Here is a 13,916-nt window from a genome sequence, read left to right as displayed (position 1 = left end):
ACGTTCTCCGGGGAGGCCGAGTAAGGCTGAAGTGGAGGCTTCGTCCGAGGCGCCCTTCCTCGGACCTGGGAGCGTGACGGTGGGGCTCAGAGCCAGGAGGGGGTGGTCGCGAGCCTGGCACCCGGGCTGCCACCTGCGCGGACCCCCGGCCAGGCCCCGCAGCCCCCCGGCCGGGCGATCACGGCGTTGGGGGCCGGGCCGGGCCGGGCCAGAGCCGCGTGGGGCCTCCTGCTCGGGACCTGCTGGGGCCGAGCCTGTCGGACACATCGGCTTTGGATCCGAGGGAGCAGGGAGGCTCTCCGGTGGTTCCCGTCCGCCGCAGGGGCCCGCGTGGGGCCGCCGCAGCCTGGGCAAGCCGCCGAGGGGGTCCTCCCGGGTGCCCGCCCTCTGCCCCCCGCGGGCCTGCCTTGGCCGGACGCCCCTCCCGCGCTCACACGTCCCCGGAGACACCCCCGGAGACACCGGGCCGCACTGGGACTGCAGAGGCCGCGTCTCGGGTCGTTGTATTCCCTGTGCCCTCACCCCAACGCCCCCTTGGACCTCGGGGCTGAAGCCCCCTCCGGCAGGCGGCCCGAGGCCCCTGTCGTGCGAGTCCTCAGAGAAGGAAGTCCTTGAGCGGCTGAGGAACCTGGGAAGAGGAAGGCTCCGGCAGGGTGAGGTGGCCCACCGGCCGTCTGTTGCCCGCACTGTCCAGCCAGTGACATTGTCCTGAGCCCCTGGGCGCCCAGCCCTGCGCCCCGTCTGCTGGGATGGACACAGGGACCCCGGGCCGCGGTGTTGGGCAGCGCAGTCCCCTTGGGCAGGCAGGAGGTGACCCCGCGGGCTGGTGGCAGAGAGCGGGCCCTCGCCGTGCCTCGGAGGCCCGGTGTGCCTGCCCTGTGCCGGCCGCCCCGGGAAGGTCAGGGAAGGATGAGGAGGGGGAGGGGGAGGAAGACAAGTGTTCAGGGCAACGTACATCCTTCTGGATGAGCTCAGCGTAAACCAAGCAGGCAGCCGAGATCAGCACGTCAGCGTCAAGGTCGATGAGGCTGTTGCAGGCCTGCGCGGGAAGAGGAGCCGGGAGGAAGCAGGCCTCCTGCACAGGTGGCTGCCTGCTGCTTCCAGGGCACGTGGCCGCTGCCTGCGACAGTCGCCTGGGCCACCCGATCCCTCCCCAACCAGCCGGGCCGCCCCGAGATCTCACCACTGGAACGTGGTGTTTGGGGGCAGACGGCGAGTGCTGTTGTCCTGCCTGGCTCTAGGGAGGACCCGGGTTCCACTGACGGCGTCAGGAGCTTCTAAGGGGGACTCGTTTTATAATTGGGCTGCCCCCCTAGACTTTTTTTTTAACCTAGACTTCAGCTGCTTTTTAGAAATGTCAGAAACCTCTCAGTGTTTTCCCACAGGGGAACCTAGGGCCAAGGGATTCACTGTGAGGCCCTAGAGCAAGGCCTCAGTTTCTCCCTCTGCCACATAGGAGTGCGGCTGATGCATCCGGCTGGCTGTGGGCTCACGTGAGCTGGTCTGTATAAGCACCATCACAGTGCTCAGGGCATCACAAGTCCCGCCCGGGGGAGGGCTGGGACGGCCCGGGGTGCTGAGGAGGGGGGCTGGCCCGGCCCGAGCTGCTCTCACCAGGAGGATGTCATTGCTGGTCATGCTCTCCTGCAGCACCTGCTCCCGCACCATCTGCAGCATGCTGTAGGCCACCAGCACCTGGAAGTTCCTGCACGGCTTCCCTGTCAGCAGAACCTGCCCGCGGCCCGTGAGTCTCCGTCGGGGCCTCCGGCCTGAGCCTGCCGCCCCCTTAGACTGGTGAGCCAGCTACCCGCTGACCACATGCCCGCCTGCGGGCACCGCCCCTGGGCCTCCCTGCTGGCTCGCTCATTTATTCAGGCAAGTGCTACCTTGGGGTCCCAGGCCATTGTGCCAGCTACTGGGGGACTCAGAGAAATAGGCTTCAGGGAATTCCTTAGCTAGACAGGGAAGGAAGAGGAGGAGAGAATGAAGGAGGGAAGGAGGGAAAGAGAAAGGGAGAGAGGGAGGGAGGGGAGGGGAGAAGAGAGGGAGAGAGGGTGGCCTGGTGACTATTTGGGTGGAGCTTTGGCAAAGCAACGGTTGGTAAGTCAACGATTCAGGGGTGTCACCAAGGGTCTGAGGGGTGGCCAGGGACTTGGGCATGGAAACCAGCAGGCCCTGAGGGAGGGGTAAGGCGGGTAGGGGTTGACTTGTGGGGCACTGAATGCCAGGCTGAGTGTCGGGCTGGGCGGAGCAGGAGTGAGCAGTGGGGCTCTTCCCAGGGAGGTTCATCTGCTGATGGCCAAGGGCCCTGGATCAAAGAACTGCACCTCTGACCTGCCCTGGAGGGCCTCTCCTTCTCCAGGACGGAGGGCTTAGCAGGGAGCCAGCACTCCAATGGAGGGGAGGCCAGGGGAAGGGGTCTCTGGGCCAAGTGAACAGAGGGAGGCCTGGCTGGGCAGGGTGGCAGGAAGGTGGGCCAGGCTTCCACCCACATTGGCCTGGAGGCCCCTCCTTCTGCCCTCACTGCCCCGCAGAAGGTCCTGGTGGGACTGGATGAACAAATGGATGCGCTGATGCTCTAGCCGCCTTCAATAAGGCAGGGGCAGGGGTGCTGGCCTGATAAACCTCAACCTGCTGAAGGAGGGGTGGGGCCTAGCCCTCCTGTCCAAAGAGGACTCACCTCCCAGAGCCTCCAGACATCGTCGAAGGACTTGAAGGCGTGCTGGAAGCAGAGACAGAACCAGGGGAAGAGGGACTGCACAGTCCCCGCACCCTTCCCTCCTGTGGAGAGAACAGTGGGGTGTCAGCCTGGAAGCTGAGGTCAGGGGAAACGGGAATGGCACACGATAGAGCAAGAGCACACAGACAGGCCCAACGGCAGGGCACGCAGACACGGGGAAGTCCAAGATGCCTGGCTCTCACTTTCCATCTTCAGAGAATGTTTGGGCGATTTTTTTCTTTAATTTTTATTTATTTATTTATGAGAGACACACACACAGAGGCAGAGACACAGGCAGAAGGAGAAGCAGGCTTCCCGCGGGGAGCCCGATGCAGGACTCAATCCCAGAACCCTGGGATCACGCCCTGAGCTGAAGGTTGAGGGGACACTCAACCACTGAGCCACCCAGGTGCCCCTGGGGTGAATTTTCAACTGTCCAGAGGCCAAGCCCATCTAGATGAACCCTCCTCCCAGGGCCTGGAGAGAAGACCAAAGCACCCTGGTCCCATGACCGGGCACTGCTGCCTGGGGCTGGGTCCCTGGCCCTTCTCAGGCCTGCCTGTCGGGGGAGATGTACACTTGCAGGAGGCTGGTGGGGGTGGCCCACTCACGTAGATGCTCAGCAAACATGGGGTCCAGGAAGTTGATCAGGGTGTTGAGCTTGTCTAGGTTCTTGCCTACTCCGATGTTGATGACACAGCTGTGCTCCTGAGGAAGATGGATGGGAGGGAGGGCCACCGAGTCTTACCCTGCTTGAGGGCCGGCCTGCCTCACCAGCTGCTCGGCTCCAGGCTGGGCTCATGTCTCCGCGTGAGCCTGGGTGTCCGCGTGCGTGTCATCTGTGTATGTGGGTGTGTTCCTTTGTATATACGTGTATGACCTGTGTGTGTGTGGTGGGGACCCAGAGGGGTCTCAGGTGCGCCTCGTGATGCACCGGGCCCAGTTCCGCCTCCGCACATGCTCAGTGGGTCAGAACCAAGCGGGACAAGGAAAAAGCAGTGAACACCTTGTTGCAGGGATGGAGGAAGGGGTGAGGGCAGATTCTGGACAGCCTCCCACAGAGCACGGGGGTTCCAGGGAGGAGCAACCCCAAAAGCCCTCGACCGGATCCCTGGGGGTGCGTCTGGGGGATCCCGAGTCCCCCCGGGTTGCCTGGAGTGCAGGTCACGGGAAGGCAGCAGTGAGAGACAAGGCCAAAGATCGACCTTGAATGCCTGGCCAGGGTTATTGGATTTTATTCTGGAGGCGACGGGGAGCCTTGGAGGATCTGTGGGAGCAGAGCCATGCTTGGGGAGGGGAATGCCCGGAGAGGGAGCCATCACTGGGACTGGCTGGTTACATACACTCTTCCAATGTTTGGTGAGAGCTGGACCCAGAGCACCCTTCCAGCCCCCTCCTCAACTCCAGTGCCTGCAACACACACAGCGCCCCCACCCTGATCCCAAAACCTTCCCCGGGCTCCTCTGGGACCCAGAGGGTCGTTTCAGGGCTGGAGGAAAGAGCCGGCCCTGCCATTGCCTATCTAACCTCCAGGGGCCTGGGGAGTGCAGGGAGGTGGCTCCTGAGCTCGGGCCCTGCCCTCACCATTTTCTGCAGGAAGAACTGGAAAAGCCAGAAGGTCTCGTGGTCATATTCCACCATCAGCTGGAAAAGCATCACCATCTCGTGGAAGCCCTGCTGGTACTCTGGGGTGGAGGGGGGCAGCGAGGAGGGGTGAGCCGGGTGAGCCGGGGCTTGGGCTGGGAAGGGATTCCAGGAAGGGATGGGAGGCGGCGGCTGAGGAGAGGCTCAGCCCTGTGGCCCACCTGCCTGGGTATTGCAGACGTAACTCAGGAGCAGGATTTTCTCCAGTCGCTTCTTGTCGATCAGGACGTTGCCTAGTGGGTCTTTGTCGTAGAGTTTCTGAATGTCATATGCTAGGTTGAGGACAATAGACAGGTAGGTGGCACCAGATGGCCTCCAGCAGAGGGGGCATGAATGGGTTTATTCACCAAGAGGCAGGACTCAGGGCCCCCTGCGGAGGCGGCTGTGACACCACAGGGGCCCACGAGGCTCTGCCCATCAAGTCCCCACACCCTGGGCTGCCTGGCTTTGTCCCCACCTCCAAATCTTTGACTAGGCCATTCTCTAGGAAACGGGGAAGCCATCCGCCCCGGGTGTGACTGAGGGGCGGGCAGGCACTGGCCCCTGCCAGCCCTGCCCACCGACCTCTGCTCACCGATGGTAGTCCGTGTCTCCATAAAGTTCCGGTGCAGGTTTTCCAGAAGGGGCTGAATCTTTTCATACATCTCGCATAAGGCCTCATAGTTCTTCCTGTGGGGACAGAGCTGAGGCTGGAGGACGCAGCCTTCTCCGGGCCAGTCACGGGCGGTCTGAGCGGTGCTCTCTGCTGGGCTGTGCCCCCTCCCCGGGCTGCTCCCCTCAACTCCGCCTGCACCAGCCCTAACCATGCTCCATCCCGATGTGCCCCCAGAGGGAGGACTGGGTGAGGCAGGTCTAGTGTCCGTCATTAGAAGGTGCTTGGGTGCAGTAGGAGGCTGCATGGTGACCCTTCAAAAGATACACTTATGCCTTAACCACTGAATCCTGTGAACGTGAACTTATTTGAAAAAGGGCCTTTGCGGATGTAATTAAGGATCTCGAGATGAGATCCATCTAGATTATCTGGGTGGACCCTGAATCCAATGACAAGTGTCCTTCTAAGGACACACAGGGACACACAGAGGAGAGACAGAGGGAAGAGGAGCGGGCCATGTGACCACGGTAGCAGAGATCAGAGGACCCGGAGCCACCAGGACCTCAGAGGCATGGGGGGACTCTTCCCTAGAGCCTTCAGGGAGTGTGGCGCTGCTGGCACCTTGCTTTGGGGACGCTGGCAGCCAGAACCGGGAGAGTAAATTTCTGTCGTTGCAAAACCCTGGTTTGGGGTTCCCGTTACAGCAGCCTTGGGGAGCTAACATGGACTCTTGAGCTGTCTAGGGGGCCCTCAATTCCCCTACTGCCCTGGATTATTATTCTCCACTGGCCCTTTGTGCATGAATCTTCACCTCAAATGGGCTGTGTAGACCCTAGAGAAGGATGGGATGGGGAAGAGGAGTTGCTGGAATGAAGCCCATGACGGGCAGTCTGTGGGCTGCTAAATGGAGCTGGGCGGGAAGGTGCTGGAACACCTCCTGTTTGGGCCATGGGTCAGGAGCACATGAGGCTTTGTCTATAAGATAAGAAATCCATTTTGGGGAAGAAGACTGAACTTGTCAGACTAGGGTGAGTACTCCCTCCCGCCTGCACTGCCACCCACCCTCCCGCGACAGGATCTGGAATGTTCCACCTCCTTGTGCTGTCCACGGTGAGCCTCTCATCCTGGGAGCTCTGCCATGAGTAGTAGCCCGTGAGGAACTTCCAGGCTTCTGTCCTCACGAAGGGGTGCAGACCCTGGGGTGGGGGTGAGAGGTGAGAGGTCATGGGCCCTCCAAATGCCTGCCAAGAGGACATCTCCAAACGCTGTGACTGCCCCTTGCCCACCCATGCCCTCCAGTGCCAGGGCAAGGCCTTGGGGACCGTACCCTCTCCAGGATGTTCACGCAAATGAAGTCTCGTGACTTGGCCAACAGACCGTTCTCATCAAAGAAGCCATCCCATTCTGTCTTGTCAATGGGTGGTTTTCTCTTCACCTGGCAAGGACAATCACTTGAGCCCTCTGTTAAGAACCTTTGACTCTTCTTTTGAGGGTGATTTTGTTCCATGCTATACTCTGGATTTTGCAATATAAATCAAGTTCCCCACCTGTGACTCACTTCTAGAGATCTATCCTGAAGAAATCACTGCAAAGTTATAGAAAAACCCTGAATGCACAGTAATTTTCATTGCGCATTACTTACCAAAATGAGAACTGCCTGGGCTCGAAGCATTATGCAATAAGGGAAGAGTTAAGTAAACTATAATTTATATGCTCAATGGAATATTGTGAGGCATAAAAAGTGATGCTTACAGGAAATGAATAATCACCTGGAAAAATTAAAATGTTAACAGAAAAAAAGCAAAATACAAAATTATACATTCAGTATCTAGCCTCTAGCCTCTCTATGTGCTATACTCCCATATGCCTGTTACATAGTATGAGAACTACACCTTCTATACTCTGATGCGTACTGAATTAACCACTATAGAAACTCTGTTATAAAAAAAATAAAAAATAAAAAATAAATAAAATAAGATTAAAAAAAAAAAAAAACATGTCAAAAGCAAGAGTGGGGCAGCCCGGGTGGTTCCGCGGTTTAGCGTCTGCCTTCAGCCCAGGGTGTGATCCTGGAGTCCCAGGATCAAGTCCCGCATCGGGCTCCCTGCATGGAGCCTGCTTCTCGCTCTGCCTGTGTCTCTGCCTCTCTCTCTTTGTGTCTCTCATGAATAAATAAATAAAATCTTTTTTTTTAAAGCAAGAGTTATTATCTTTGAAAAATAGGAATCGACATAATCTTTTCCTTTTTCTTGTGTTTTCAAACTTTTCTGTAATAATGTCTACTGTTTTGAGAGTGGAAAAATACAAAATAAGCACTAATTAAACATACTCATGAGCTCCCCTCAGCCTTTCCTGGAAGAGTAAAACAGTTCATCCTAAGAAATGGTTTCTGGTTTACATAAGGGAGGTGTGTGAGTGTGTGTGTGGGATGAGGGGAGGTAAGTGCACTGCGTGCAAAGTAATTAAAAATGCTCAAAAGAAAAAAAGATGCTCACAAGACAGTAACCAGGAGGTAAGAGCTCCTGTCAGAATGGGGGAAGCTTCCTAGAAGAATCTGCCAATGGAGAGAAGCAGATCTTGAAATGCTACATTGCAGACATGAGGATGTGCGGATGGACAGAGCTTGGCACGTGACTAGACACGTCTGCTATGTACACTCCCAACTCCTCATTGTTATAACCTGAATGTGCACATGTGTGACTCAGATTGAATTTGCATCCGAGTCACCTGAGAATCTTCTTAAAATGCAGATTCTGACTCAGAGGGTCTGGGGTGGGGCCCAAGATGACGCATTTCTAACAAGCCCCCATGTGATAACTGATGCTGTGTCCACTGACCATGAGAGAGGAGAACTATTAGAAGTCACTTCAGCACTGAAAGTCAAAAAGTATCAGCCCACAGGCCCAGATTTGGGGTAATTTCCATTAACTCCACATTTGATAGGGATGGATTGATCCGCATAGTAACTCATACATGCTCTATCTTCTAAACTGAAATAGACAGGGGCCCAAGAAGATACTAAAAAAAATAAAAAAATAAAAAAATTCTACCCTCATTGTTGGCCCAACCTTGGGAAGCGGGCGGGATCTGTCCTGATGCCATGCCCCAATTGCACAGGCACCGTCATCTGAGCAGAGCAGAGACAGGCTTCCATCCCTCAGATGGCCATCATGTTCCTCAGCCTATATCCAGACTGCAACACTCCGCATGCGCTGTGGCAGGAAGTAGGAGAGAACAGGCAAAGTTGGGCTGTGTCCTGGGGTCCTTAACTATGAAAGGGGATACATGAACTTTGGCAATGCATTTCCATATAAATCTTAGTCAATTATCTATTTCTTTTTTTTTTTTTTTATCCATTTCTACAGTAGAGACAGCTGTGATTTTGATGGGGATTGTGCTGAATTTATAGGTCAGTTTGGGGAGAATTGATAACAGTATTGAGCTTTCTGGCCCATGGTATATTTCTCCATCTATTTAGGTCTTCTTTAATTTCTCTCAGCATTGTTTTGTAGGTATACAGGCTATTCATATATTTTGTCAGATTTATCCCTAAATATTTTGGTTTGAGAGGATGTTATTGTATAAGGTGTTATTTTTAAATTTCCAACATCCAATTGTTCATTGCTAGTATAATAGAAATACAACAGATTTTTATGTGTTGATCTTGTATCTTGCACCCTTGTTAACCTCATGTATTAGTTCTAGTAGCTTTTGTGGACTCCATGGGATTTATTATAGAGGTCAACACTAGCAAACTACAAACCATGGGCCAAATCTAGTCTGCAACCTGTTTTTTTTTTTTAAGATTTTATTTATTTATTAATGAGAGACAGAGAGAGAGAGAGAGGCAGAGACACAGGCATACCCTGGGCTGAAGGCAGTGCTAAACTGCTGAGCTACCCAGGCTCCCCTGTTTGCTTTTTTTAAAAAAATAAAGTTTTATTGACACACAGCCGTGCCCATTCATTCATGTCTATGGCTGTTTTCATGCTAAAATAGCAGAGTTAAGTAGTTGCAACAGAGATATGTGGCACACAAAGATTAAAATAGTATCTGTACCTCTGCAGAAAAAGTTTACCAGCCCTGACATAGGTGACCATGTTGTCTGCGAATAAAGGCAGATTAAATTCTTCCTTTCCAGTCTGGATGCCTTTTATTTATTGATTGATTTTTTTGTTTTGTTTTATGTTCTCACCGGAACCTTGCTCTCTTGCATTCCTAGTTTGCTTAGAGTTTTTATCAGGAATGGCTATTGGATTTTTTCAAATGATACTCTTCGTCTGTTGAAATGATCATATGGTTTTTCATTTCTTAGTTTGTTAATATAGTAAATTATATTGCATGATTTTGAATGTCAAATCAGCCTTGCATTCCTTGGATAAACCCACTGGTAATAGGTTATCCTTTTTATACATTTTTGGATACTATATGCTAAATTTTATTTAGGATCTTTGCATCAATGTTTGTGCAAGATATTGGTCTATAATTTTCTTTTCTTGTAATGTCTTTGATTTTGGTATCAAGGTAATGTTGGCTTCATAGAATGAGCAGGGATGTATTCCCAGGGATGTAAATACCCTTTAAAACTTTTTAGAAAAAAAAAAAACTTTTTAGAATAGTTTGTATAGAATTGGTATTATTTCTTTTTTCAATATTTGGTATAACTAACCAGTTAAGCCATAGGCCTTGAGTGTTTTTTTATAGGAAGATTTTAACTACAAATTTAATTTTTTTTAGTAGTTTGAAGGACAGAGTCAGAATACATTTTTTTTTTAACTTTAAAAATTAGATGGGCGGGGGGATGGGGTGACTGGGTGACAGGCACTGAGCAGGGCACTTGATGGGATGAGCACTGGGTGTTATGCTATATGTTGGCAAATCGAACTCCAATAAAAAAATATACAAAAAAATTTAGAGATTTATAGGAACAGGGCTTTTTCCTTCTAATTCACTTAAAAATTTTTTTTAAAGATTTTACTTATTTATTCATGATAAACACAGAGAGAGAGAGGCAAAGACACAGGCAGAGGGAGAAGCAGGCTCTCAGTGGGGAGCCTGATGTGGGACTTGATCCCAGGACCCCAGGATCATGACCCAAGCCACAGGTAGATGCTCAACCACTGAGCCACTGTGGTGCCCCTAATTCACTTTAAAAAGTAAAAGAAAATAATACAGGAAAAAACAAGGAATTCATAAAAGCATAAAGTATAAAAAATGATAGTCAAATAAATCAATTATGAAAATAAATGAACTAAATTATCTGGTTGTAAAGAGTTACAAACATTGATGATGGCCCAGGCACTGTCATAAGCATTTTATATTTATCATTTAATTTTTGCAACCTCCTATGAGGTAGGTATAGTTATTACACTGTCTTACTAATCAGAGAACTGAGGCTGGAGGAGGATTATTTAGAGCTGAGATTTGAAGCCAGGTGCAAGAACCAAGAGTGTTTAACCCCAATTCCATGCTACCAGGGAGAGTAAAAAGCAAGGATTTTCGGCTTGAATAAAAAATATACATCTGATACAAGCTGTTAACAAAAAGTATACCTTAAAATCTAATGGCATAGGAAGATTAAAAAATAAATGATAAACAAAGATATGAAAAGAGGGTCAACCCTCTTTTTCAACAATGAAAGGATGGCAAAGTAATTAATACGCACAGAAACCAAGATAAAAGATATAACTTCAACACAATAAGGCAGGGATCATTGGAAACATCACAAGAAGGCATTTGCTACGTGCTCGGTGAATTCATATTATTACTAAACCTCTGTCTGCAACAATTGCGCATCTGCCTAACTTTGCTGTGGCTGAATTTGCTTACAAAAAGTCATGACTTCTCCTTCCAGGAAACTCAATTTCTCTATGTCCACCACTTCTGTGGGCAAACCTAAGCAAACTACAGGCCAACCACAAGAACATCTCCAAGGACAAACACAAAAAGCCTTATTGACCTGGGAATATTTATTTATTTATTTATTTATTTATTTATTTAAGATTTTATTATTTATTCCTGAGAGACACACAGAGAGAGGCAGAGACATAGACAGAGGGAGAAACAGGACTCCATCCCAGGACCCCGGGATATGACTTGAGCCAAAGGCAGATGCTCAACCACTGAGCCACCCAGGCGTCCCTGACCTGGGAATATTTAAACACAGAAGTCCTCTCCTTCTCTTCTCCGGTACATTCACACCACCTGTCTATGCCAGAAATCATAGAATCTATATCTGGGGTCCTTTGAAGTAATAGAGAGCGTCCACTCAATGGTCTCTCAAATCAATCTTCATCCTCCCATATTCCCCCATTCTTTCCTCCACTAACCTGTTAACACCCTGTGCCACCATCTGGGTCAATGATCTAGTGATTCAGGATGAGGTGATAGGTAGTCCATGAGGTGCTGGATACCCTTCAGCTCTGCAGTAGCTTTTTTTTCTAGTCTCTTAGGAAGAGTACTGCTGGGTAGAGCAGTTGTGAAAGTCTCCCACCTTTAAGGTGCACTTAAATAGGTTAAAGCTCTCCACCAGCAAACCGTGGCCATGTTTCCTCTAGAGAAGGGGCCCAGAAGTAGGAATCCTAAGTGGCTCAGTTTCTCTAACATCTTCCTGCTACCAGAGGGCTTAGCTGCAGGCACATATCTCCCCGCCCTCCTTCTATGCTGCATCATTGGGGTAAGGATTTTTAGTATTTTTAGTAAAATAAGAGAGATATCAGAGGATAAGGCAAGCCTTTCAGCAGGGTTTTTGATGCCATGCTGCTCTGAATTCTCATAGCCACAGAGCCTCCAGTAGGCCTAGGAAGGGCTGCTTATGGTTCTAAACCTCTCCTACTCTGGTTCTTTTGAGGGACAAGATATACTCCCAACAGTAAGTAAGAGTGGCTCATCATGTCAGTGATTTTCACCCAGGGGAGAGCAGGGTGGCCCAAGGAGGGAAGAAGGGTTAAAATTGTGGTGGGGGAGGCATATGTGCAACTTGTAAGTTACCTGGGTGATTACTATGAATCCAGACATGGGGGTGTATCATCAATATAGCATAGTGATTAAATGAATGGTTTAAAACAGTGGTTCTCAAAGTTAGCTGTGCATCAGACTCATCTGGAGTGAGTTAAAACGCAGATCACTGGCCCCCACCCTGAGACTTTCTGATTCAGAACACTTGGGGATCAAGAACCTGCATTTCAGGCAGCCCCAGTGGCGCAGTGGTTTAGCGCTGCCTGCAGCCCAGGGCGTGATTCTGGAGACCCAGGATGAAGTCCTGCATCGAGCTCCCTGCATGGGGCCTGCTTCTCCCTCTGCCTGTGTCTCTGCCTGCCTCTCTCTCTCTCTCTCTGAATGAATAAATAAATAAATAAATCTTAAAAAAAAAAAGAACCTGCATTTCTTATAAGTTCCCAGTTAGATGCTGATGCTGTAGTTTTGGGCATCATACTTTGAGAATCACTGATTTAAAAGATGGACTCCACAGTCTGGGTCTAAATACCAGCTCTGCCAACTTATCAGCTGTGTGATTCTAGGCAAGGTTCCTAGTCTCTGTGCTTCAAATTTCTCATAAAATGAAGATAATAGCATCATCCACCTCATGTAGGATTATGATGAGAATAAGCAGCTATAAATAAGGCATTTAGAATGGTTATGGTACATACTAAAGGCTATTAGTTTGTTATTTTATTATTATCACTATATAAGTTCAGAGAAAGAGTAAAAATATAAAGAAAATCCAAATCAAGACCTGGTGATAATTTGCAATAAAGCCATAAACATTTAAAACTCAGGGAGAGGTGCCCATTTTGCCTTTCTGCTTTCTTAGGTATAATTCCTTAATCAATATGATTAATGAAACTTGAGATCGGTTAAGGTCATTATAATTAGTTATTATGATTTTGAAAAATATACGTGTAGAAAACTTTTATGACTGAGGCCGACTTTAATGAATAGATGTATCTTATCAAGTGGGCTTGAAACTACCCACTAATGAAGGCATTACTGTCACCTGGTGGCAGCATAACAAAATTGTTGGCAAAAGCACCAAGGAAAATTTATCAGCATTTTCAAGACTGAACTTGCAAGCCTAAAACTCATTACAGTTAGAATGTCACATATAGGGAAAGTTAACTGGCTTAGAAAGAAGGGTGAAAGGGAGCAAGGGGGTCTGTGTACTTCAGTCCTGCTGTTGGTGCTAATGTGAGGTCAAGGTACAGCTTAACCTGCTCAACCTTGTAGGCTAGCCTAGGGTTCTAATCCTTCCCACCCAACTGAGGAAAGGTGGCCCTAATCAAACCAGAAGTTGGGGAGGGAGGGACTTGGAGCTGATGAAGAACACGCACCAGGATGAAGGAGGCTGACCACCTGGCAGAAAGGCTGTTTTCAGGAGAGAGGGTGGTCATGGCGCTTGCTGGCTGTCTTCAAAGCAGCTTCTGACCAGAGCTCACTTGGAGCCCTAAAAGATGCTTAATTAGAAGGGGAAAGTGATCTTCCTTTTGGAGGATGAGTTTCATTCCCAGGAGGACCTGGGCCTCTCCTTGACTTCCCACACCTGCACAGAGCCAGGCAGCGTCTGTCACAAGTCCCCTGGAACCCTCATCACAATGACCTTGGAACAAGGAACCCTCAGCTTCAGAGGTAACACACACCCAGGAACCAACTAAGTCTAAATCACAGGACATACGGGATGTGCGGTGGAGGTTGGGGTCAGAGAACATGCAGATCAGTGTGCTGGGCAGGTCAGGGGAGGCTTCCTAGGGGAGGTGGACCAGGAAGTCTTCTTCCCTATCTCTGGCTGTCCCTCCTCTAGGCTCCCTCGCCTTATCATCCCACAGATGAGTACCCAAACCCAGAGTACACCTAGAATCTGAGCTTCAGGTTTCGTGGGTGTCCATTCCAGTGATTCAGAATCTGTTGTCTGGGTTGGGGACCCAGGGAACTATATTTTGAAAAACTCTCCTGGTGACTCAGTGT

At 50.2% G+C, this 13,916-nt stretch overlaps 1 protein-coding gene across 3 annotated transcripts; it reads right to left on the bottom strand.

Annotated features, from left to right (window-relative positions):
* Positions 1 to 486: 486 nt before the first annotated feature.
* On the bottom strand, positions 487 to 13,529 carry TBC1D21 (TBC1 domain family member 21). 3 transcript variants are annotated; one of them, XM_038580930.1, is made up of 11 exons: positions 13,286 to 13,529; positions 6,283 to 6,390; positions 6,018 to 6,151; positions 4,938 to 5,032; positions 4,525 to 4,635; positions 4,304 to 4,404; positions 3,331 to 3,427; positions 2,681 to 2,781; positions 1,615 to 1,731; positions 956 to 1,039; positions 487 to 628 (listed from the first exon to the last, which is right to left on the bottom strand). In XM_038580930.1, the coding sequence occupies exons 1-11, from the start codon at positions 13,343 to 13,345 to the stop codon at positions 596 to 598; spliced, it is 1,041 nt and encodes a 346-aa protein (XP_038436858.1). In that variant the 5' UTR covers positions 13,346 to 13,529; the 3' UTR covers positions 487 to 595. The 3 variants fall into 3 exon arrangements, with proteins under 3 accessions (XP_038436858.1, XP_038436860.1, XP_038436859.1); XM_038580932.1 differs by having other exon boundaries at positions 4,304 to 4,363; positions 4,529 to 4,635; XM_038580931.1 differs by having other exon boundaries at positions 6,048 to 6,151.
* Between the last annotated feature and the right edge of the window lie 387 nt (positions 13,530 to 13,916).

This window comes from Canis lupus, chromosome 30 (assembly GCF_011100685.1).
Source record: "Canis lupus familiaris isolate Mischka breed German Shepherd chromosome 30, alternate assembly UU_Cfam_GSD_1.0, whole genome shotgun sequence".
NCBI lineage: Eukaryota > Metazoa > Chordata > Mammalia > Carnivora > Canidae > Canis > Canis lupus.
Note: the sequence above shows the minus strand (reverse complement) of the source record. Positions and strands in the feature narration are given on the sequence as shown.

Excerpts from the sequence above, each read along its gene's own strand:
- TBC1D21 (XM_038580930.1), bottom strand. The coding sequence starts at position 13,345 with ATGACCACCCTCTCTCCTGAAAACAGCCTTTCTGCCAGGTGGTCAGCC. Across the intron at positions 3,428-4,303 it reads AGTTCTTCCTGCAGAAAATG|GAGCACAGCTGTGTCATCAA; the intron begins GTGAGGGCAGGG and ends CATCTTCCTCAG. Across the intron at positions 629-955 it reads CTGAGCTCATCCAGAAGGAT|GTTCCTCAGCCGCTCAAGGA; the intron begins GTACGTTGCCCT and ends TCCTCTTCCCAG.